General features: G+C 35.3%; 1 protein-coding gene across 2 annotated transcripts in view; it reads right to left on the bottom strand.

Annotated features, from left to right (window-relative positions):
* The window catches only part of LOC106643515 (tubulin epsilon chain), a 334,441-nt gene that overhangs the window by 43,347 nt on the left and 266,021 nt on the right, over window positions 1-25,073 (bottom strand). For both annotated transcript variants that reach the window (XM_089597608.1, XM_089597611.1), the window contains exon 5: window positions 22,270-22,524. In XM_089597608.1, the coding sequence (XP_089453734.1) occupies window positions 22,270-22,524 (255 nt within the window). The remainder of the gene's footprint in view (window positions 1-22,269; window positions 22,525-25,073) is intronic.

Below are 25,073 nucleotides of genomic sequence, written 5' to 3'. Positions count from 1 at the left end.
TTTTTTATTTTATATTTTGGCATAAAATTTAATGCAGTTATAAGAATTTTAAAATTAATGCTTTTTACGACTTCTTCTTTAATTATTCAACAACGGAAAGTTTTTTTTTGATATTGTGTCCATTTACTTATTTCAATACTAAAAATGTTTTTTTTTGAGTTAGTGGAATCATCAATTTAAGTAATTTAAGTTTTACATTGGATTCCAAAACACGATTTATATTTCTTTTTTGTTTGTCTTGTTTTTGTTTTCTTTTACAATTTGTGTAGCTGACAAAATCAGCTTTGCGCAAAGAAAGAAACATATCTTTCGGAAGTTATCAAATTTTAAGGCTATTTATTTCTGCCAAACAAAATGTGACTCAGAGTCATTGAAGTTATTGGAAAAACTGAACGTTTTTAACCAAAATCAACAACATCTTTTTTACATGACAACGCTAGTCATTTTCATTCGAACACATTTATCTTACTTCACTACACATACATGACAGACAAACTTTCACATATTTCACTTTAAAAATATAAGCTTGATCTATCCGGAACATCTTCCCCCCGTACAAACATTAGGTTTGTACCATATATTAAAACTGAATAATGTGGTAGGGGTATGAGTAGTTTCATAGAGTCGAACAATTCAAACTTAAAATCATGATAAATTATAAATTGTCTACAATTGATGGGTGGGTTCATTTAATTCATAGAAAACAAATTGATTTCAAAAGATGAAGTCTTTCATTGAACAACTTAAAATATGCCAAGACAATCGCCTCACAGCTTACCGTCTGCAACAAGACTCTACGCTTGTTACCCCGTGCCCCTAGGATCTACAGGGGATGTGCTCCCGATACCTCTCAGAGTTTTCGTAACACTACAGCTCACACAAACGACTCCTTTTAATCGTGAGTGTTAAAACGACTGTCTTTGCAAACACTTTTCAATTTTTTAAATAATACAAAATTTCTCATTTTTAATTCAGATGTCAACAGCCATAACTATTAAAAATAAAATGTGTTTCAAACTACAATCCATCGTAAACCAGAGACTCCTTGGTGAGTATCACTGCCAATCAAGCCACAGATTGATCTCACTTTCGATCTCTCTGTCCAAGTGCCAACTCCATCGAAACAAAAGAGAACTTCTCTTGAAATAACCATTCGAATTGAGATAGTTCTGGAAGATTGTGATTATAAAAGTCTAAATTTGAGAAATTTAAGAAAGAGAAACCATTTTTTTTTTATTAGCTGTAATAAGCGACTTCTGGAAGATCCTGACTATGGTTCGTCAAAGATACAAAAATAAAAACATGCTCTTTTGTTACTACTAAATGTGTCCCAATCGTATCACATTCATACTGCAAAAACAAACATCTAAACTTCATGTGCATTCACATGTTTATCTCATGTCCTAAACAATCTACACCTTATAACGAATGTTTTTTCTGAGCTATACTAAATTGACAACTAGAAATAGTAGAATCTAATAACAGACAATTTTGAAAGTCTCGATAATATCAATAACTGATGTGCTAAACCTACAAGAGAAGACTTTGCTCGAATGAGATCAACTAATACGGCTTCCCACCAAGGAAATCTCAACCTCCCTTACGATAGGCTTCGTCTCGCCAGCACACTCAGACCTTCACTGCTCGAGAAGGGCATGTCTGCCGTCGCGATCTGGGCCGATCCCAGAATACATGTCCAGGTCCTTCACTGCTCAGAGTGCGCTCCCCTGCTATCGCGAACCCGGTATCCTGTATCACGTGACCACTGACTGGCCCGGCCTCTCCCGCCATGCGTTTACCAACCATGTTCACGGTGGATCACCAGTCAGTGACATGGCTGACGAGACTATCATACTTAAAGCAAATCTGATTCATGCTCAAAGATAATCAATTTAAATTTACACATCCGTTTGAATTAAATGCACCCACTCAAGATTACAGTGTGTACAGTACTCTAATTATAAACACTTAAAACGTGATGGCAGCAGAAAATTTTTTTAAAGACGCATGGAAAAAGGTAATTATGTTACCAACATGCAACTTAATGATGGTTGGAGATGCAATACAATATATTGCACCTTTACATAGTCGGGTAACAATGTTACTCGCACGCTTGTCCCACTATTATACTTTTGCACAATAAATACGAATAACGTGGTGTGTACGACCTGAATGTAGCTACAGGAAAAGAACGCAACATGCACAACCGCACAGTTGCTCAGAAAAATCAGGGAAATAAGGAGATAGACAACGTGGATACGGCGTGCGCAAACGCACTGCCACTTAACAGGATCAGGACGACAAGGAAACGGCGTGCACGAACGCACTGTCGCTAAGAAGGATCCAGACGACGAGGACACGGCGCACAGTGGTCCAGAAAGCCTAAAAAGCGGTCAAAATTCTTGCTTCCCTTGGATTTTCACTCTATCCTGATTTTGGTCTCATTTTGTTCGTAAGATGATAGGCTTCAAGGATCCGTTTCCCTCAGGGGTTGGAAAATTCGATATGTATATATATAAAAATGGTATACATATGTTAAATTTCGGTAGTCCGATTACTCAGGGTACATAAAAACGTGGTAAAAATGAATGAATTTGCACCAAATTTAGTATTCAGGGGTTTTTCTGGTCGCTGATCACGAATACGGCGTTCAATTAGCCAAATTTAAGATGGCGGAGAAAATGATCAAAAATCAACCGATTTGTACCAAATTTGATATTCAATGGTTTTTCGGGTCGCTGATTACGAATTCAGGGTCAATTTACCAAATTTAAGATAGCGGATCCAAGATGGCGGCTAAAATTATCAAAAATCAACCGATTTGTACTAAATTTGATATTCAGAGATTTTTCGGATCGCTGATCACGAATTCGGGATCAAATTAGCCAAATTCAAGATGGCGATGTCGTTGCTATTAGAATAAGATAAGTTAATTTTGAAATTTAATTTCTAAGAAAAATTCAGTCTCATTACACCTTATTAAAGTAGCCATTCTGGTAGAGTTTAAAAATGAATTGTTTCCCACTACAGTTACTGTGTAATGCCAAATGTATGTGCATTTGAAGGTTTGCATCAATATATGGATAAGTATAAATTTGTCATTCATCTAGATGTATCGTGCTTTCAATGTTAAAGGCTATAGAAAAAAGATCTAAAAAGTTTTTAAAATTCATCCGTCTAAAAAACAATCAAAATGTTCTAAAGGGAGAGGAGGGGCGATCTGTAAGATACTAAACAAAAATTATTCATCGATTTAACGAAAGGAAATATAAGATATGTACTTTAGTCTGATACGTTTTTCTTATAATCAAATAGACTACAGATTTTAATAAATTTTATTTGCTGTTCGATAAATAGAGAGGAATGCTCCAAATACCGAAATACAATGTTTTTTCAGGTTTTTGACAGCCAAAAAAATAAGAAGTGCTTTTATAAGCAAAATTCAACAGAAAAAAGCCAAGATATGGACGTACTCAAATTGCATTCTGTCTTTATCGATAGAAAGTCAGTAGATTTTCCGAATTCACTATAATAATGTATATAAATGTACATACACATTATATGCATGTACTGAACAGATTTTTTTAACCCTGAGTGTTGGATCCTTGTAGCCTATTGTCTAAGGAACAAAATAAGCCCAAAATTAGGTGGATGGAGTGAGAATTCGTAAAAAGTAGAATTATAGCCGTTTTTGGGCTTTCTGGAATAAAGTAAATTGAAATTTACTGCAATTTGTACAAATTGGTTAATTTTTTATGATATTCGCCACCATCTTGGATCCAACAATTCGAACTTGGCTAATTGGACCCTGGATTCGTAATCAGCGATCCATAATCACCTTGAAAACCAAACTTGACACAAATCTGTTAATTTTTGATAAATTTTGCCGCCATCTTCAATTTGGCTAAATTGACCCCGAATTCGTGATCAGCGATCCGAAAAATCTCTGAATACCAAATTTAGTACAAATCGGTTGATTTTTGATAATTTTAGCCACCATCTTGGATCCGCTATCTTAAATTTGGCTAACTTGACCCTGAATTCGTAATCAGCGACCCGAAAAATCCTTGAATATCAAATTTGGTACAAATCGGTTGATTTTTGATAATTTTCTCCGCCATCTTGGATCCGCCATCTTGAATTTGGCTAATTGAACGCCGTATTCGTGATCAGCGACCAGAAAAACCCCTGAATACTCAATTTGGTGCAAATTCATTCATTTTTACCACGTTTTTATGTACCCTGAGTAATGTGACTACCAAAATTTAACACATATATATATATATATATATATATCTTTATATATATATCGAATTTTCCAACCTCTGAGGGAAACGGATCCTTGAAGCCTATCATCTTACGAACAAAATGAGACCAAAATCAGGAGGATAGAGTGAAAATCCAGGAGAAGCAAGAATTTTGACCGCTTTTTGGGCTTTCTGGACCACTTTGCGTCGCGTCGGCTTGGTGTTACAACTATATTCTCACGTGACCAAGTTTTTCTAATTTTTAAAGTTTAGCTGTTCAGATTTCTGCACGGAAAAAATACAATTTGACGTGTTCCTACAGGATAAAATATGTTCTTTTATTATACACCGCGAGATGAAAGTATTTACTTTTGTTCTGCACATAAGAACAATATGCGCCACTCGGGTATTAAAGTACACTGACGCGCTCGTCTTACTTTGGCCCCCAGTGACGTAATGTACTATTTTCTACCTCGGGCGTTTTTGAAAAGCTTGTGTGCCCTCGGTAGAAAAAATAGGATAAGCGACATGAGTACCATTGCATTGCGGCTACGTAACATCTGCAGAACAGCCTCAGAGACGATGGCACTTATTCAAAGAGAACTACTATTTTGCACTGTTTATCTTCCATAGAATAGCAAAAATAGTTTCTCTTATAAACAATAATTTTTTTATCATTGTATCAAATCAGCCGTTAGATTTTATAAAAATAGAACGAAACAAAACGACATTGTGCAGATTTATGCTTCTTTGTACAAAAACGTTATTGAATACGGGGGGGGGGGGTCCAAAACAACGACAGCTCTTTAATTTAGCTCAATACAGCGATTGTTCATTACTTTGACAGCCAATCACCAGGCAGTTCGCTTTGACTTTCCACTTATACTGCTCCGTGATTGGCTGTCAAAATAATGAATAGTCGTAGCACTGAGCTATCGCTGACGTCGGAATACACGTCACTGAAATGAATATTCATAGTTTTACTACAAAATTAAAGTGTACTGTCGATATTTCAGACTCCCCCCCCCCATTCCATAGTAATGCTGTTTAGTCATTCAAATGAGAAACAAAAATAAACTTAACGATAATAATAATGACAACGACGACGACGACGACGCACAGTGGTCCCAAATGCTGAAAAAATTATCAAAGTTCGTGCTTCCCGTGAGTTTTCAGTCAATTAAATCAATTTTGGGCTTATTTTACCACTAAGACCATAACCTACAAGAATCCATTTCCCTCAGTCCTGTGACAACTTATTATGTATGTGTTTTTTATGTGTATGTATATCGAATTTCGATAGGCACATTACTGTGTATCCATGAAAATGTTCTTAAGGTCAACCAATTTGATGCTTCAGATGCCTGAGATATGGGCACAAAAGATACGGCTGTAGAGGCCCGGACCGATCAGGCCTCTGCTTGAGATGTGGGAACGACAAGCACATATCTAAGGACTGCAAGGCCGAACCAAAATGTGTTCTATGAAAGGAATCTGCACATGGAAGAGAAGGTATCAATCGTGGAGCGCGCAGGGCCTTTAGACAGGCCCTGGACAAAAGAAATAGAAACTAGACATAATGCCCAGAGTTCTTCAAGGAAAAATGAGCAGAGCGATGACGCAGATGCCATTCTGCCACAAATATTATGCGAAAGAAAAGTAGACATAGCGCTTATGAGTAAGCAGTACAGGAACTATTAACCACCTAAGTGTCTTAACGACGCGGAAAATGTGTTGGATATCTCAGTTCTTAAACCAGAAAAAATTAAAATTTTGTCTGGTTAAAAAATGGAGGCAAAACTTCTGTTAGCTGCTACTTCTCACCAAACACCAGTATTGAGGAATACAGAAGTAGAATAGCCTCGAAGATACCTCGAAGATACTATCAGAAATTGCATGGAAGGCAACCTTATAGTCCCTGGAGACTTTAATGCAAGAGCGGTAGCATGGGAAATGTCTACAACGAATTATAAAGGCCGGGCAGTCTTAGGCATAGCGGCAAGGCTAGGACTAGTCGTTGTAAACAAAAGAAGGATCACGACTTTCCGAAAGCCGGGATTTGGTGAGTCAACACCAGACATTATACTGGCTTCGGAGAGCCTTGTCCCAAGAGTGAAGGAATGGCACGTGATTCTGGACTACAATGGTAGCAATCACTAATATATCGTCTTTGAAATCATCAATACAATAGAGATAAGAAGTAATGCACGAAAAATAGGATGGAGTGTTAAGAAGCTGAATACAGAACAACTAGCGAAAAAAGTCGAGAATGGCCCTGCTGCTATCCAAAGCGATGAACCAAACATGAATATGACAGAAAAAGCTCACTGAGACATCATGCAACTCCTAAAAAATATATCTAAGGCTTCCTGTGAGATATATATTTCGCACTCGTAACTGAATTTCAGCGCATGCGTAGTAACAAGGAGTCGAGACGCTGCGACGCTGTACTGCAACATCGAAAACGTATAGCTTGATTTATTCTTGCGCGGTCAGCCTGTCAATACGCATTTCCTGCTTTCATATTTCCTTATTTGATTTGATCTTGCTTCATTTAAATTCAGCTTACGATTGTATCTTTGATTGTAAGGACTGAAGATAGCATTTACTCAATATAGTGAGAATAAACGTGTTCGTACTTTGTAATGAAAGTGATAGTGTTGTACATTTTATTGCCCGATTACATACCCAAATATCCATACTGCTAACACTTCCATACCTAGAAAAAAAGTGGAAATGGCAAACACTCAACTTACTAGTGGAACCAGAAAATTGCCGAACTAAGGAGTCAATGTCTCAAATAAAGACGTCTCTATCAAAGAGCCAGAAATAGACCAGAGGCCGGACAAAAGTACGCGGAGTACCAGCTTGCAAGAAAGACGATGCAAACTGCTATCAAGAATAGTAAAAGGCAGTGCCAAATGATTCTGTGCCAGGAAGTAAATAACGATCCCTGGGGGAGAGCATATAAGACAGTGATGGGCAGATTGAGAAGTTTGGTACGAACTGGAAACAAAGACGCGGACACCATGAGGCATATCATGGATACGATATTCCTAACGCATCCACAACTCGAGGATCTAGCAGATTCGGAGCTTACAGAAGATGTACCTTTTTTCACCCAAAAGAAACTGGAGCTAGCAGCAGCATCGCTTAAAAACGGAAAAACTCCTCGATCAGATGGTATAACAGGAGAAGTCATCAAGACAGTGGTGGAAAAACACTCACAACTGCTTTTGAATCTATGCAATGCATGCTTACGGAAGAGGTTGTTTCCAACTTCCTGGAATAATGCACGGCTGGTACTGATTGATAAAAGCAAGTGTGAGCCTAACTCTCTGTCTTCACTAAGGCCATTATGCGTGCTGGATACGTCTGCAAACAAGTTATATGAAAGCTGCTTTGGGCCCATCTTCAACAGGCTTACTAAACGCGAAAAATTTATTCGACAGGTAGTACGGATTTAGAGAAGGAAAATCTACTATAGGAGCAGTAGAGAAAGTAGTAAAAGTGGTCTACGGCACCAGAGGCATATACCACGGAGTAAGACCCATCGTTCTCCTGGAACTCTGTGAAGAATGCTTTCAACTAAGCACGATGGAACGACATGCTCCACGCTCTAAGACACACATTCAGAATACCAGACTATTTCTTAAGAGTATTGAGAAATTATCTAATGGACCGCTTCTTGACCTATACAACAACAGAAGAAGAAGCCAAGAAGAAAACCACTGCAGGGACATTCCAGGGATTCATACTTAGACTCGATCTGTGGAACGTGTCATACAATGGGCTGCTCTACCAGGAAATTCCAGGGGGACGTTCTTTGTTGGATACGTGGACAATTCTGCTATAGGTATCGTCGAACGTACAAGGGCACTTGTCCAGATACGAGGCAACCAGGTTATGCGGAGAGTAGTCCTATGAATAGAGAAGTCTTACGGGCTCGAAGTCGCAACAAGTAAGACAGAGATGGTACTATTGACGAGGAAAGAGATAGATACCATCATTTCCCCCCGAGGTACAAGAAGAGGAAGTAATGATCAAGAATATCGTGAAATATCTAGGGTTGACACTAGATAGAAAGCTCACGTTCTGAAATCACCTCAGGCAAGTAGCAGAGAAGGCGGCGGCAAAAGTAGTGGCCTTGAGCCAAGTCATGCCAAACGTTAGAGGCCCAAAACCTGCAAAGCGCAGGCTCCTTATGTCCACTCCCTAGTCTATTATGCTGTACGAGGCTAAAATTTAGGGAGATGAAATGAGCATCAAAAGAAAGAGAGTGAGAATCACCCAAGTTTAAAGAATGGGAGTCTTAAGAATGGTCAGCGCCTATCACACAGTCTCAGAGCCTGCGATAATGTTGATAGCAGGCATAATCCCTATCGATCTCCTGGCAAGAGAACGACGGTTGAATTACCTCACAGAGCATGTTTTAGGAAGAATGAAGGCCAGAGAAAAAGCCTGGGAAAGGATCTGGGAACGCTGGCAACATAGATGGCAATAGGATACTAAAGGTAGATGGACAGCATGCCTGATAAACGATATTAAGAAATGAACTGAGCGAAAACACGGGAAGGTAGATTACTATCTCACTCAGATCCTCTCAAATCACGGGTATTTCTGCTCTTACGGAAATAAGATTCAGAAAATACAGACATCTGCATGCAAGTACTGCGGACACGATAAGAATGACGCAGAGTATTCGTTCTTTGCCTATGCCAAGTGGCAAGCCGAATAAAATGAGCTGCAAGAAAATATTGAAATGTTTGAACCCGGTACCTTATTAGATAAAATACTGCCTAATAAGGAAATATGGACAGTAGAAGCTCAATACATACATACAGTTCTCTATGCCAAAAAAAGATGGTTTTCTGGACGACTGAGTGGAACTGATGGATACTCTGTGTTGCGCACGTGGGGCTAGTGCCTTTGTCAGGGGCATGGGGTAGTGTTCCTGCTGCAATGCTCGTCGGGTTCCAAGGTGGGGGGGGGGTAGCGGCGGTAAGTTGGGGTCACCGGGTCGTGGCCTTGGAGTGGGGGCCTGAGTGGATTCTTAAATGCGTGCAGGCTTCTGCAGACTGCTTGGTTCTATTATCTCACTGCCAATGAGCGACTGCGGCTTGTTGGCCCTTGCATCTGGTGCTCCGCTTCCGTGGCCTTTTTTTTTTTTTTTTTTTTTATTTGTGAGGGCTGGGCTCTCGTTGTCTGGCTACAGGGGAGTTGGTATACGGTATGCAGGCCTATATGGGTGCCTGAATGTGGGGCGGCTTCTGCAGACCGCTTCGCTCTATTATCTTACTGCCGATGAGCGGCTGTGCCTTGGTAGCCTTTGCTCTCACTCCGTGGGGTCTGTGGCGAGTGCATTTTTCGCGTCTCGGGCGAGAGTGTCCAGGCCTGTGCTTGTGCTGGGGAGTGTCTATTCCTTCTCTTCAGCAAAACAGGGAGCAACTACTCAGATGTATGATGGGAACTAGACGGGAACTAGAAAATACTTAGTCAACGCGATAAGTTACAACACGCGTTGGTAACAAAACATTCGAAAAATCCCATAACAAGGGCTTAGACTTCGCGGACTGGCTTAAAGTATAAATGCGAAAGCGGACTTCAAGCTGGGTGTACCAGAAGATAGGTTCGGAACCCATTCTGCTGTGCATCAAGGCATTCTGGTCGACCTCGGATGAAGAAAAAAAAAAAAATAAATAATAATAATAATAATAAGTATAATAATTATTATTATGATAATATTAATAATAAAATGATTATAATAATAATAATAATAATAATAAGAATAATAATAAGAATAATACTAATAATAATCCTACAGTAGGTGATGCTAATAAAAACCTAGTATTCCAGGTGGTAACCTCTCCGAGAAAATCCACCTCCAGTTTCACTCTGGTGAAAGCCCGGGTGACTGGTGTTGGCATCTCGGATTCCGGGGAAGGCCACAAAGGCATCTAGAACGAAAGCGAGGAGATAGCCTGACATAAAAAAACACTCACAGAAGGGCTTCATATTCCCTAGGACGAGACAGGCTACTAAGCACTGGAAGCGGGGCAAGTGACGTCAGTACTATCAGATTTTTCAGTAATAAAACCGAGATAGATCTGAAATTTACTAGCAACTTAAGATTATAACTTCCTATAGAGCAGACAAAGGAGGATACCGTATTCACAGAATTTCAGGAAATAATCAAAAATATCGTGGGAGTAGCACCAACAACCTACACAAAAACAGCAATGACAATAAAAGAAGGTATGAAAGTGGCATTAAACTATCTGCATAAGTTTAAGAATAGTCGTGAAGGATCTAGGAAGAAGATGGAAAACCTCCTAGAACAAGCCATTGATAATTTGATGCAAAAGAAGTACAGATCAGAAAAAAGGGAAAGAATTACACGCTCTATTCAATCTAGATTCGTGGAAACGGTGCTGACAGGCAAGCAGAACAGGAGCCCAGAAGCTCCGAAGGACACCTCTAACCCCCCTTCTAAAAAAAGGAAAAAAGACCCAGGAAAATCAAGAGCTTATCCCCAAGATAAGAATTCATGGCAGTGACAGTGGCAAACGAGATAATGCCAGAAAGAAGGAGGAGAAAATACTCGTTAAGGTTGCAGAAAGGCAGAGTTTTGCTGAGGTCCTGAAGTAGATGAGGACTGATTTTAAGGCAAAAAAGGACAAGATCACAGTCAAAGGAGTCACTAAGACTAAAACAGGAGACCTTCTTCTTAAAGTGAAAGAAGTGAAGGACAGAGAGACCCTGGTTAGCAGTACAGCAAAGACCGTTAAAGGGCTAGCATCCGTTAAAACAGACGAGAAAAGGGTAATGCTGAAAATCAAAGATCTAGATGCGATTACCTAGAAAGCTGACGTCGAACTCGTATCAAGTAGAATCCCTAGTTGCTCGCCACAGATGAGAACTGTGACGCTACTAAGAATGAGTAAGAGATGGCAGAAGGTAGCTTTGGTGAATACTGGAGAGACTGATGCCAGATATATAGAAGAAATGAAGAGGCTGTTAATAGGTGTTACAAGATGCCAAGTGAGCAGACGGGTTGAAGTCCTCAGATGCTAGTAGTGTCTGGGATATAGACACATAGCCTGGAACTGCTACAAGCAGGACCGGTTGAAGCTATGCTTTCGATGTGGTAGCTACAATCACCGTAAGAAAGATTGCAAGAAGGAGGCCCGATGTTTTGTTTGCGGAACAGAAGGTGCCAAACACGGAGCAGGTAGCGGCAGCTGCCTAGCATTTAAAAAGGCCCTAAAAGAGGCCAAAAGTAAGGTGCCTATTGGACGCAGATAGAGTTTAAGAGGATGGAATCTGATTGACCATTGCAGACCCGAGCTGCGTTGACTTACCCGAGCCATCACCAAGGGGAGGCAACGGGAATTGATATTCCTGTAAAACAGCAGACGACCAGACGGAATAAAGAGAAGGCAACATCACGACGGTAATGACACTCAGATGGAAAGCCACGTCAATGGTCAACACTTCATGGCCGTGGCTCGAAGTATTAATGCAAAAGTGTATTGCAAGCCGGGTGTCCCAGAAGATAGGTCTTGCCAATTTAGTGGGTGTTGAGTTATTAGTGCAAAGAACATCGTATCGAGAAATAAGCATTTATAGGCTTACATAGTTTATGAAAACGTATCTCCGGCCCATGCTTAGTGAAATAACAAAACTTTTGAAATTTAATAAGCGCATATAAAGTAACAGTGAGCATTAGTAAGAATTAAATGTTGTTAATTTTGTTTGCAAAACGCAGAACAAACATAAGTGTTATTTTCGAGAAAATATAATCATTAACGATTTGATAATGGCTTAAGATTTTAGAAATAATTGTTGAAAAATAAAAAATTTTTTAACAAGACCCGTTCCGTAACACATGATATTGTTTTGGAAGATAATTTAGTTTGAAATAGACGTTAAGACCATTTAAAACCTTCCTTATAAAGCCAATCACTGAGCTTGAAAATTTCGGCCGTTAATAACCATAGTTCTCAAAATACAAATGTTAAGATAATACACAATAGCAATATAAATAGTACAGATAAATGACTAGAAATCGTGGGAACACAGCCCATCGTTTTCCCAAGTAAAGCTACTTCATACAAAGGACCGTATGATCAATCTGTTATCAAGACATATTTTGCTTAAGATGTAAATAGTAGAGCCAATGTATTCTACTGAATAGCTCCCGAATTGTTTTTGCTGAATATTATAACCTGAAAAGTCATGCATGTACCCCTGAGACTTTATGGAACAACGTTGTACGAAGAAAATGTTAAATTTATAATATACTTTCTTTGACTGAATATACGAGTTGCATTTTTTTAAGTTACTAAAAATAATACTATAAATTAGTTTTGTTAAATAATTATGATTATCATAAAATTTCATCATTGAGAAAGAGAAAAGTGAATTTGTGCAAGTCATCACGTAACAAGTTTTTTTGTAGACATAAATTAATATTGAGGCAAGAATTGCTGGTAATTAAAAAATCATCTATAGATGAGCTTTTCACAGATAATAGATTGATCTTCAGGCAAGCAAATACTTCCAATAGACTCAACTATGAATTAGCTTTATGTAAAAAATAACTTTATTTTTTGGCACACAAAAACTGGTAGAGAGTAGCCCAACCATAGATTAGTTATTAATAGAAAAGTAATTAGTTCGCTCGTAAGCTAATGCTGGTGATAAAAAAACTTACCTTTGTATTAGTTTTTATAGAAAATAAATTTATTTGTAGGCGAGCGAGCAGTAGCAATGAGTTACTTAACTATTCGCTTCAAGCATAAACCTAGATGGGATGAAACGATATGTGCCAGCGCCCATGATGTCAATTGAGTGAAACTCAGAAGGAAGCAAGTAGCATTAAATCCAGGTAGTTTGTAGATATCATTTACTATCTCAAAAAGTAAGCATTTTATCATGGTACATAAAGTGTAAAATATGCAGTCAATTTCATCTTTAGTAAGTACCTTTTGATTCCATGTAAAAAACCAGTACTGGCATTCTAGCATTACAACTGTTAAAAGTTTGATAAACTCAAGCAAAAACTGTTTTTTACGTCTGGTTTACTTTGTATAGAAACACGGAAAACAAAACACCGAGCTGATGCAACGTTTGGATAGACTATATACTATACATATACATTAAACATCCACAGGTTCTTCATACTTTTTAACAACTGTATCTGATCTGAGCTGATCTGTGTATAAGTTTTAATAGAAAACAAATTTATTCACAGGCAAGCTAGCAGTGATGGTGATTAACCCAACTATAGATTAGTTTTTAATAGAAAATAAATTTGATTTTGGGCAAGCAAGTGCTAGCAATGAGAAGCTTTACTGCATATTAGTTATTTATACAAAATAAATTATTTTTTAGGGAAGAAAGTTTTGGTCATGAGTAGCTCAACAGTTTATTAGTTTTTATAGAAAATCATTTTTTTCTAAGCACGTGAGCACTGTCAATGAGTAGCCCAACTACAGATTAGTTGTAATGGTAAATGGTTTAACTTTTAGGCAACCAGGTGCTGGTGACAAAAAGTAGTACTGCTTTTTATTTTTGTGCATCTCAAAAATAATTCATTATTCATAAAAAGTAATACATAGATAAGCTCCTCATTGCTAGCACTTGTTCTTATACAATAACATCCTCAAAACGAAATAGGAAGTATCTTAGATAAATTTGAAGTAATATAAAAATGATTGCACAAGCGCAAAATCATCGTTTATTATCAATAAAAACAAGTTAATTCAGGTGAGTTTGTTAAAAAAAAAAAAAATCTTACTCGAGACTATGCCCAATTGATACAAAATTCTGAAGAACATAAAAAAACTCTTTCCACTAAGACGTTTTTTTTCACTATTGACAATACTTATTTTTTGGACTTAAAAATAAGGTACGCAGTCCGCTGACTGAAAAACGAGAATCCGATCCAGCGAGCCGCATGTACGTTTTGTTATACTGCTGCCTTTTTTTCTTCTCTCACCACTCTCTGTATGGGTATAACGTATTATACATGTGGGTGTGTACATGTGTATACATATATATATCTGCTCCCTCTTGTTTGTCCCTGTATGTATGTAAAAGATGTATTCTTTTGCATCTTTTCATACTCTTTCGATTAGTGCAAGCCATTTTCCACTACGTACTTTCGTCCTCGCGTAATAGCGTTTTTTGTAAAATTTTACGAAAAAACGTTATCTTTACAATGAAGTCTAATAATGAGAGTATTGTTACTATTATTATCGTGATAAGTGTGGAATATTACGTAATAAAATCCAAATTTCAGCCGAATACATTTTCAAGAGACTTTAGAGCTTCGTTTATTAGGTTAAAATACATGCAGAGTAACACAGCAATGGTAAGCCTATTAGGAATGGTTCTCAGAAATGGCTGTAAAATATATTTTAAAAAAGCCAAATACCACCTGTATAAGAATCTTTATGGGCTGTAAAAATAAAAAAGAAGTTATGTTTTTTGTATAGCATCATACACTTTAAAAAAAAAAAAAAGACTGCCAGAGCTTCTGCTACTTCTACTACTTTTTTACCGCTACTTACTACTGCTGTACCTGTAACTAGTACGTAAATTTTATTTCTTGCTATGTAAGCAAAAAATGTGTTAAGCTCGTGAGTTGCAGAAAAAGTAGTACAGCTAGTGTGTTGCACAAAAAGTAGTGTGTCGTTACAGCTATTTGTACATCATTTATCACTGTAGAAAGAAAAAATTTATCGTTGCTACTACTACTCCTACTACATACGCTGAATAATGAAGAATTAATTGAAATCGCATGTCACAATGTATTTAAAATTAATTTTATTATTATTGTTATTATTTATGTTATTATTGTCATTAGTATCACTATTGTTATTATTATTCTTATTATTGCTATAATAGACAATTAGTTATTTTTGTACTGCAGTTGCAAGTTTTAAAACAAAAAACTTGTTCTCATGATTAACAAATATTTTAATTTGACTTTCAATTACACACTTATAAATACACATTAAGCAGGCATACATTATCATCCTATTACTTTTTCTGATATAACTTGCAACGGCTTTACTATTGTTATATTATTATTTTTTCTAAATTTCAAAGCTGTTATTTCAATTGTGGCGCTCTAGGACGGGAACGGTTCGGACTTGGAAACTGGAATCCAAGCTGAAAGGTGCTACCAACTTATACCTTCCATCCTTGGAATAAATATTTTGGCTCCGAGTACTGTCTTTCTATGATTTTGTTACTCTTGAGTTATGTTATTCTAATAAAATTTTTAATGTCTTGTCATTAGTACCAGTTTCTCAACTACTACATAAAAGTTGAATTGTAGTTAGTTGAAATAAAACTGTTTCTATAAGACTAATGCTTTCAAATTGGCAAACTTGATACTGAGCTCTGGCACTGGGGGCGTTACCTTAGATGTGCTCGTGGTTAATAGCTTCTTTGAAGTTCAATGTAGCTGTATGCATAGGTAAGGTATAGCCATAACTGTAGCTTTTATTTATAACTATAATTATAAACGGTCACGGTGGCGCAACAATAGATTCGCAGTTTCGTCGATGTCCGAAGTTAAGCAGCACATGGCACGGTTTGTACTTGGATGGTTGACTATTTCAATCTCACCATTTCGTATGTGCTGTTGATATTTGAGGGTTGATTAACTGTTTCTCTTACGCTTTTTCAAAGTGATTAAAGGTGTTATTAAATTTGTTCTGATGTTTATACGTGTAACAGTCTGGTCATAACTTAAGTTTTGCACAGATGGCTGAAAAACACTACTAATCTGGGGTAGATTAGACATTTGTAATTTTTGATGTAATCTTGTTTGGAATGTACTACTTCACCTGAAAGTGTACGTTGCCAGACAAAAATAAGGTCAGGTATTGCTTCAAAATTTTTTTTCAAACAAATTAGTCAATGATCTTTTTTTGGTCTTAAAAAAAATATTTACTTATTCTTTGGCACATTTGGAATGAAAAACTAATACTGCCCTGTTGTTGCGGTCCAATAAAAACCAATAAAATTTTACAATGGGATTTTTCTATTAGTTTCTTATCGGTATTTGCACCCGTAAATCCAAATAAAATCCGAAATGGTTAAAAATAGATTTTCTATATCATTTATTATAACTAGGACATGATTGAACAAAAATAAATTGACAAATTTATGTCATACCATCCGGATGGTAACATCAAAACGGGGGGATTAGAGTATTTTATATGTAAATTGAAAGAAAAGTTAGTTATTAATTTTTATTAGAATTTTGTAAAAAATACTTTAGTCCCCCCGTTTTGGTGTTACCATCCGGATGGTATGACATAAATTTGTCAATTTATTTTTGTTCAATCATGTCCTAGTTATAATAAATGATATAGAAAATCTATTTTTGACCATTTCGGATTTTATTTGGATTTACGGGTGCAAATACCGATAACAAACCAATAGAAAAATCCTATGGTAAAATCAAAGAATTTTTTATTGGTTTTTATTGGACCGCAACAATAGGGTGATGTACAGGTTTTTAGTAAGAAACGCGGTTTCTTCAACTTTTAGATTTTTGAGAAAGTGTAAAAATGAAACATTTTAACTAATTTCACACCATAAATTTAGTATGAAAAAACTGATGAAATAAGGACTATTTTCTACACGTTAAAAGCTGTTAAGAGAGTTTTTCAAGATGTAAACTTTTTTCACATTGGGACCAAAACCTTATGTAGTCATATAAGGACATGTCATCTTTTATTATTCATAAAGATAAGCCATCGTTTGAAACAATGTTTAATAAATCCCAGTAGATGCTCGTTTTTTAACACAGTTTCAATATCGTACAGTATTATGAGCTGTGTTAAGCAGAACTTTTACAATGCTATTTAGTGCGTTTATACACGAATGTGTCTGCATACAATTTTAAAAAATTCTTTATTAGTAAGATTTTAAAATACGTTAAATTTAAATGCCACTGAGGAAGACAACCATTTTCCAGACTGTAAAGAGCTTTCATCTAGCACGAAAAGTGCTTCGCAAAATTAAGAGTCGTAATAAGCAAAATACGCTAAATGTTTGTTAAGAAGTTTGTAGTCTAATCACATACGTGTTTGTTAGAACAGACAATTTGAACACAACTAAAAAATGATAATACAGAACTATCTCTAGCTCCGCGGAAAGTTTCGATCAATCGTGACAAAGTAAGAACATCTCATTTGTTATCAAAAAATTGGTATAATTTTAACAAGAGTCAAACCAAATTTCATCAAACCAAGTATCGAGTTAGCACTTAATTTACAATTTAATAGATGAATATGTATACGGTGAAATTAAACATATCTTTATAACCTTTTAAAAACTATTACTTCAAAAGCAATTTTATTTGTGGGAGATGACTTTTAACTTAATGAATTATTAACAATAAGAAAACCTGATAATATGGATATTACTGAAGCCTTTGCGATATTTTTATTTAAATGAACGTTTGAAAATTCGAATGCATTGATAGAAGGAATTTTAGAAATTTATAAAAAGACAGTTGAAAATGTTATTAAGTCTGGGGTCTAATTGTGTGCTTTGATGTACGCCATAAAATTAGAGATTGGTGGTTTTACAACTAACGTGGAGCATGCAGCGCATGCGCGGGGGATGTTGGTACATTTTCGTAAAATTTTAGTAGGTATGTGATCATCAATCTCGAATCTTATTGCATGCATAAAAGTACGCAAGTAGTTTCTAGCTTTTGTACTATTTATCTTATATCAGATGTTATTTAGAAGTGATTCAACAATACTGACAACACTTTATAATATGAATACTATGCATGTTGTTATTAAAGAAAACTGACAAAGATAAATTTCAACTGTTATGTAAATTGTAGAAGACATTTTATTTACTTGCTCTATCAATGAAATTCTGAAATAAAAATTTGCTGCAGTTTGCATTAAAATAAACTTTGATTCGAGATGCTATATAAATAGTACTCATAATTGTGTTCACTTAGCAATGATTCATTTTCAAACAATATACAATTCATTAATTTTTGTGTGTAAACATAAACAGTAGAAAGTACGTTAACTTATAACTTATTCCCAAAAATCCGTTCAAAATATTAACAGTGTTGCATGGCTTACAGTAAAGCTTCACTGCATGAAAAATATAACCCACCATGCACGATACTTCAGTGGCAGTGTAAAAAGTTGTGTAATAAACTAAAAAAGCCAAATAAACGTACATATCACTTGCAGTAAGTACTGAATGGGTATTTAGTTATTGATATTATTCAATAAATATTTTTGAATTAAAAAGAGTTGAGTTTGAATCTTAAAGTAAACTTTAATAACACAGTTTATGATTAGGATCATTCAAGAATAGTAGTGCTTTTTTCGATCATGCAAAGTATGAGAATAATTCCAACTATTAAGTATATAAAAAATATTTTTCTTTAAATGAAATGGTGAAAAACATACGATGCATAGTAGAGAAAAAACGTTGCACTTTAACTTTTTGCCATTAACGATACCTTAGAAATATTGATGCGTTACCCAATCTTACAGGTAAACATGATAGTTTTTGAAAAGAAAAAGATCTTTTTAAGGTAACGTTGGCCTTCGTTTTTAATTTAAAAGTACCACTGAAAACTGCTATGTACGTAGGGATTTTTTCTAGTGCTAAAATTAGTTAAAAAGTAAGAATAATATCATATTTTGCTAAACGGTCTATTCTCAGGCCATAACACGAAAAGTTTAGAGAGGCAACATTACTTAAATGTTTAAAGTAGATAATATGCATACATCAAGCATTCAATTCCTTATCTGAAATACATGGTAAGATCTACACATGTTTCGCATATAGAGTAACTTAATGAAAAAGGATATTATTTCTCTTTGTACAGGAAACACAGAGTTCAAGATTCTGGAGATCAAGCAGATTCGGGACTTTCGGAATCTCAGATTTTAAGGAGCAGCTTTCTAAGGGTAAGCAGAGTTCTAAGAGGCGAGAATTTACTATGACCAAGTCATCGTTTTAAGAAGTGGTAGTGTCATATCACCTTTTCTCTGTTCCAGGATCTGCCGGTATACGACCGTATTTGTCATTTCAGTTTTTGGGATATTGTGGAAAATATCAGTTTAAGAAAATCAGAGATCTGATACAGCTCACTATTCTTTTAAGAAATGTGCAAGTCATTTTTACGAAATACGTACAGTTATAACTCGAAAAATGAGAGTATTTGGCGAAGCTTTCTGAAAATTCATAGATACTAGCTCCCTTCAGGTTTTATAAAATCTGTTTAATGGAAGTAAACAAGCCTGCTAAGGCATACAATTTCCCTAAAGCACTGATCATTGGTACGTACATGGTCTTAGGATTACTCAGTAGAATTATTTTGGACTCAGCGTTTGGTTCAGTAATAACTCCGAATTTTACGACCTCAAGTCAAGTGATGAATATAAAAATGTTCGTTCATAAGCCACAGAACAATTGGGACTTTGTTACTAACTCAACAAAGATCACACTAATTTGGACTATGAAATGGAGATTTCTACATTTTTTCCCGTATTACCGCGAGAGCCTACTAGTCTAGTCAGCGGGGCAACCCATTCACCACTTATGTATAGGAGTGTATTTCCACACCCATTTACAAATCAGCTGACACCATGGGCACAGTGAGAGTTTCTCCAGTAGGATTCGTTACTATACACCGCATCTTGCCAGTTAAGCTTGCACCCTCTGCACAAATGGTTCATCAGGACCACTAGTTACTACGTACCCTTTTTGCGAAGAAAACTCCATATCTTTGTCATCCACTCCTTTTTAGTTAAGCCAACGCTCTCTTTCAAAGCATCGGATCCAAACTAGTTAAGGTGGCTCCTCACTAAATCAAAACACTGGAGTATTAAATGATATTTTAAAGGATGATTCTTGAAAGTGCAAGGAGTCTTTTCCCAAAATTTTAGACCTCGTCACCACCAAAATTGTTGAAAAAAACTAACTGGAAAATAGACCCTGTAACATAGCCTCTTATGGAGGGTCGTCAAATTGGTGGCGCAGGTTGTATGATATCTCAGCAAAGATGCTGTAGTTCTTAATAGAAAACTATGTAGCAGATAGAAGAAATCAGAATCTTTCTAACGACATTCAGGTACTTGGACATCACCATGGGTTTTATAGGATATTTTGTGAAAATAGTAGATAACTGTGCAAGTCACGGAACAGAGGAAAAGTGTGGGGCGTCTGCTACACCGAAGAGCGGTAGCCCGCGTAGTTTGAATTGGTCAGAAAGTTGTACGTAAAATGAATAGGAGTTGTGGGGAATCGTAATTATAATAAAAATAAATGAGACGCTGAACTAAGAAAATAATTTAATGCGGGGCTGACTTATGTACTTTTTTGATTTGTATACATACGTCTGCTCGGGTCACTGTATTGTACGATATAGGTCAACGGTGCAGATGTGACTAAACTTTTTTTGAAGGGACTATAGGTACCTATCCATTTTTAGTCAAGAACCTCCACAGCCAATGAAAAGCTGTGTTGCAGTACGCTTACTCTTCTTGTGGGATTTATAGTGAGGAGCCACCTTAACATCCCCAGAGAAGCCCTAAGCTTCAGGGATCACTCCTCGCCAGTAAAGCCATCGCTCCCTGCCTGGCACCTGGCATTGGATCCACTAATCCCTACCTAGCCTAAGCACTATTTCATATTCACCCAGCCTCGGGGTAAGGAAGACCTGTGGGGCAAGGAAAAAACTGTAAACCACACTAAATAGAAACTCTACCGAAAAATCTACCCCAAAACAGCCGGGGCTCATGGTAACTTTTTTTGATGAAAATAGTTTTTTTTTTAAATCAGCACTCATCGGGTTCGAACTTATGACCCCTAGAACGATGTTGTATCAGTACCAAGCACCTTAACCATTTAGCTAACACCGCTCCTATATCTATATTTTTATGATATTCTAAATGATCTTGTGACAGAGAATAGGCCTATCAAGAGGCCTCACAATACACTTTTGTTGCTTGCGTTCACCGTGTGTAAGTAATATGTAGATTATTAATTGAGTGAACTGAGAGTTACTTATAAGTAATACGTAATAATGCTCAGAGTTTAACGTGTACTATACACTTAAATTCATATTCAATTCTACTTGCCATGATACATAGAGTTTATGATGATAAATGATAATAGTTCTGAATGAAATGCTATGTATCGAAATATGTCATTATGTAGTTTAAATATAAAATTTTAAGAGAAGTAGAAAACTATGTAAAAAATACACTTTAAATTTATCTTTTATCAAAAATAAAAAGTGAGTTAAAAATAAGAAGTTAGTTTTTTGTAATGAATTGAAAAAATTGTTAAGATCTCTTGAAGCCCTGATGAAGTTAAAATTAATTTTATACTTTTGAATGAATGGTAGAAGACTGTAGAATTAAAATGTAGACAATGAAATTGTCTAATCTAATTTACTTTAGGTGCAGTATAATTACCTTACGATACTCGTAGTGCTATACAATTGAGTACTAGTACATAAACAAGATTAAAATGAGTAAAATTTACTCATTACTGTAATGTATACAAACCTTACATAGCTACACTGTGACCCTGTAAACAAATTTGTTAACTTCAATTACTTTATGCATAATACTAAACTTGGGTATGAGCACAAAAAACGGATTTTTGGGAATATTTTTGTCGAAACTAAGACCCCCAAAAATTTAAGCAGTAGAAAATTTTTTATTTAACATTATTAGCTTGTCATTTTACATATGTATAGTAATACATTTACAATTGTATTTACGCCATGGGCACGTCGATAGGTTCGAATATTTCCTCTATCTTTAGGTACCTAGCAACTACTCTACCAGTTACTGGGTACTGTCAAGCATAGTATTCCCTTATAAAATGTCAAAATTAGGCCAAAAATAAAAAAGTTTGTTGGACAGTTTTTGGAATTGACTGTAATAAAATTACAGTGTAACAAAATGAATATAAAGAAGCGTAAATGTTTATCTACCTTGTTAAATGAAGAAGCATATTTACGATGATACTGTTCATATCTTGAAACGGTAGGCGTAAGGTACTGTACTTCATTTGATCTATATTTTCATATTTGTTGTTCATATATACGTTACACATATCTTGAAGTGCTTGATTTTCAGCTGGAAATACGCAAGTTGCATGTTCAATAAGTTTCCTAGTTGACAACAGAACATTATATGGAGAAGTAACAACATCTTGTGTATTGGCAGGATATATACAGGAATCAAATCTAAAATTTATTTTAAAACCATAAATAATAGACACAATTATTTTTAGATATAAAATTAAGAACTTATTACATAAGCCACAAAAAAAGACATGAAGACAAAACAGTATAGTGTATATACTGTGTTTATCAAGTTGCTGAGTACGAATCTCAGCTCAGGATTACTTTATTAGTCTAATTTTAGAATCAGTCTTAATTTTTAGAATATGAAAAAAACTCAGTTACATAAAAAGTAGAGGGATTTATTCTGACAGTATAGTCGGATGTGTCTCACAATGTAGCGACTGCTGATTTTAAGTCATGAAACACATTTGCTTTTTTAGAATAAATTTTGTCTCTTACCTTAAGAAATTATAAAAAGCTGCTTATTTATTCCCTCATAGACATAACTATTGAAAAATCAATACACTCTATAAATAAAGGATGCAGGAAGCATCTCTTATTCATAACTTTAAAAATTATTATGAAAAACATTTTTGGTAAGCCATTAGATCAACTGAAAAAATTATCTTTTGAAGATCGAAAACTTAGTGTTAAGGTTCAGTGAGTATCAACGCAAAATAAATAAATATATCTCCAATTTAACATTTATTTCTATAAACAGCATCAGCATATAGGCTTTTTTGATTCAAAAATATAATTTATGTAATTGTATAAACTTAAATGCATATTTCAATAATGAAAATGAAATACACTTTTCAATACAAGTAATTATTGTGTCAGAATACCTGACAATATTAACAATTATATAAAAATTAGACTTCAAGCCCGAATAACTTTCGAACCAATAAACTTAACGAAAAATCATAAACTACCTTTTTGTAGAGCGTTGAATTTCATACAAAAATATGTATGATTCTTTATTATAGATCCACGTATCCCCAAATTTAATAATTCTAAATACTAAAGGAAATATTTCATGTTTTCCTATGAGAAACTTAGGTTGGAATAAGGACTATCTAAGACTCAATATTAGGAGCTCAAATTTCGAGAGAACTTTTTTTTAACAATTTGGAACCCATGGGAGCAAAGACATTTGAAAACACTCCTGTTAAGAAGTACCATTACACACATACACGTGCACATGTATGCACAAATGCACACACACACACACACGTGAGGTTTCGCCTTCCTGCACGCTCCACTTACCAACTGCCATTACCAGATAATGGTAACATGTAGGAGCATTGTACTTTTACTACAAGTTTCTTATTGTATGATACAATTTGAGGATTTTTCTAAAAAATAAAATGAATTTAATTGTAATAATAAGAATTAACAAATTGTGTTAAAGTTGTATTTGTAATTATTTCAAGTAGTTAATACAATTTATTACGTTGACTTTTTTTACTCATTTGTATAAATAATTTTTAAACTTTTGAAATGTTGTGTCTTTAAAAAAATATTTTAATTTTTCATCATTTGTCTTGCAAATGCTCATAAAAATTATTAATTCTCATTACTGAGTACACTCTTACGGTGACAGCTCTTAAGTTTTCGTGAATTTAATAAATATATTCAGCATTGTCATTCATTTATATCATATGTAGTCACAGCACTTTTCAAACAACAGTTAGTTAAGTTACCGTCAAAGTGGCTAAAACGAAAAAATAGAAAACAATACTGTTTATGAAGGGTGCCAAAATCGTCACTGCTACAAGAGCCCTCACAATGGACATAAGTTGCATCAATTTCTTATAGACGAAAAGCGACAATCTGTTGGAATTACGAATTTAAGTATTGAATTGGCTATATTAGTAAATGCGTGCTCATCAAGTTTGAATTAATATTAAGTAGTCTGGTAAAAACATATGTCTCCAAATGCATACTTATGTTTATTTACGTATGTATGTGTGTGTTTATATATGTAATTAGTTGTCACGTATATGGATCATTCTACGAAAACCTGCGTATTGTAAGGGGCGAAACAGACAAATACTTATAATGGATTTTCAACCATTCTAATATATTTAACGTTTAGTCCATAACCGGAAAAAATTTAAACATTTTTGGGACCCACTTAATCTGTACGATAAAAGTTTTACAACTTTCTTAATTTAAATGACGTTATCTTCAGAAAATTACAAGCGTTACGAGCTCTCATAAAATTAAAAAAAAAAAAAATTAATAGTGTGATAGATTGAATGAATATTGAACTTTGTCCTTGAACTTACATCATGTACTAACAGTGATATTCAGATTTATCCATTTTTGAATCGATAATTTAAAGCCTTGCAAAGATATACTGGATTGTTGAACGTTACAGATTCAAAAGTTTTGTTTTAGAGAGACTGAACATAATGTGTAGTCCAAGTCTGGACGTAAGTGCGAGCGTCTGATCGAGGCCTACCGGTGTAACTTATATTTTTATGCTGTTTGACCCCTAAGTATAAAAAGTAAAGGTAAGTAACCTAACGTTCAATTGTTATCAATAAATTTTAATAAGGTACTTGAAAATGCTACTTTTTGTAAAAAAAAATTTAACTTTTTCATAACTAAAATTTCAAAACTTGGACAAGTCATGAATTTTTACAATTTCAACTATGCATAAC

Source organism: Copidosoma floridanum, unplaced genomic scaffold (assembly GCF_036245765.1).
Source record: "Copidosoma floridanum isolate Cflo_tuat_1 unplaced genomic scaffold, Cflo_Japanese_pri ptg000004l, whole genome shotgun sequence".
In the NCBI taxonomy this organism is placed as follows: Eukaryota; Metazoa; Arthropoda; class Insecta; order Hymenoptera; family Encyrtidae; genus Copidosoma; species Copidosoma floridanum.
Note: the sequence above shows the minus strand (reverse complement) of the source record. Positions and strands in the feature narration are given on the sequence as shown.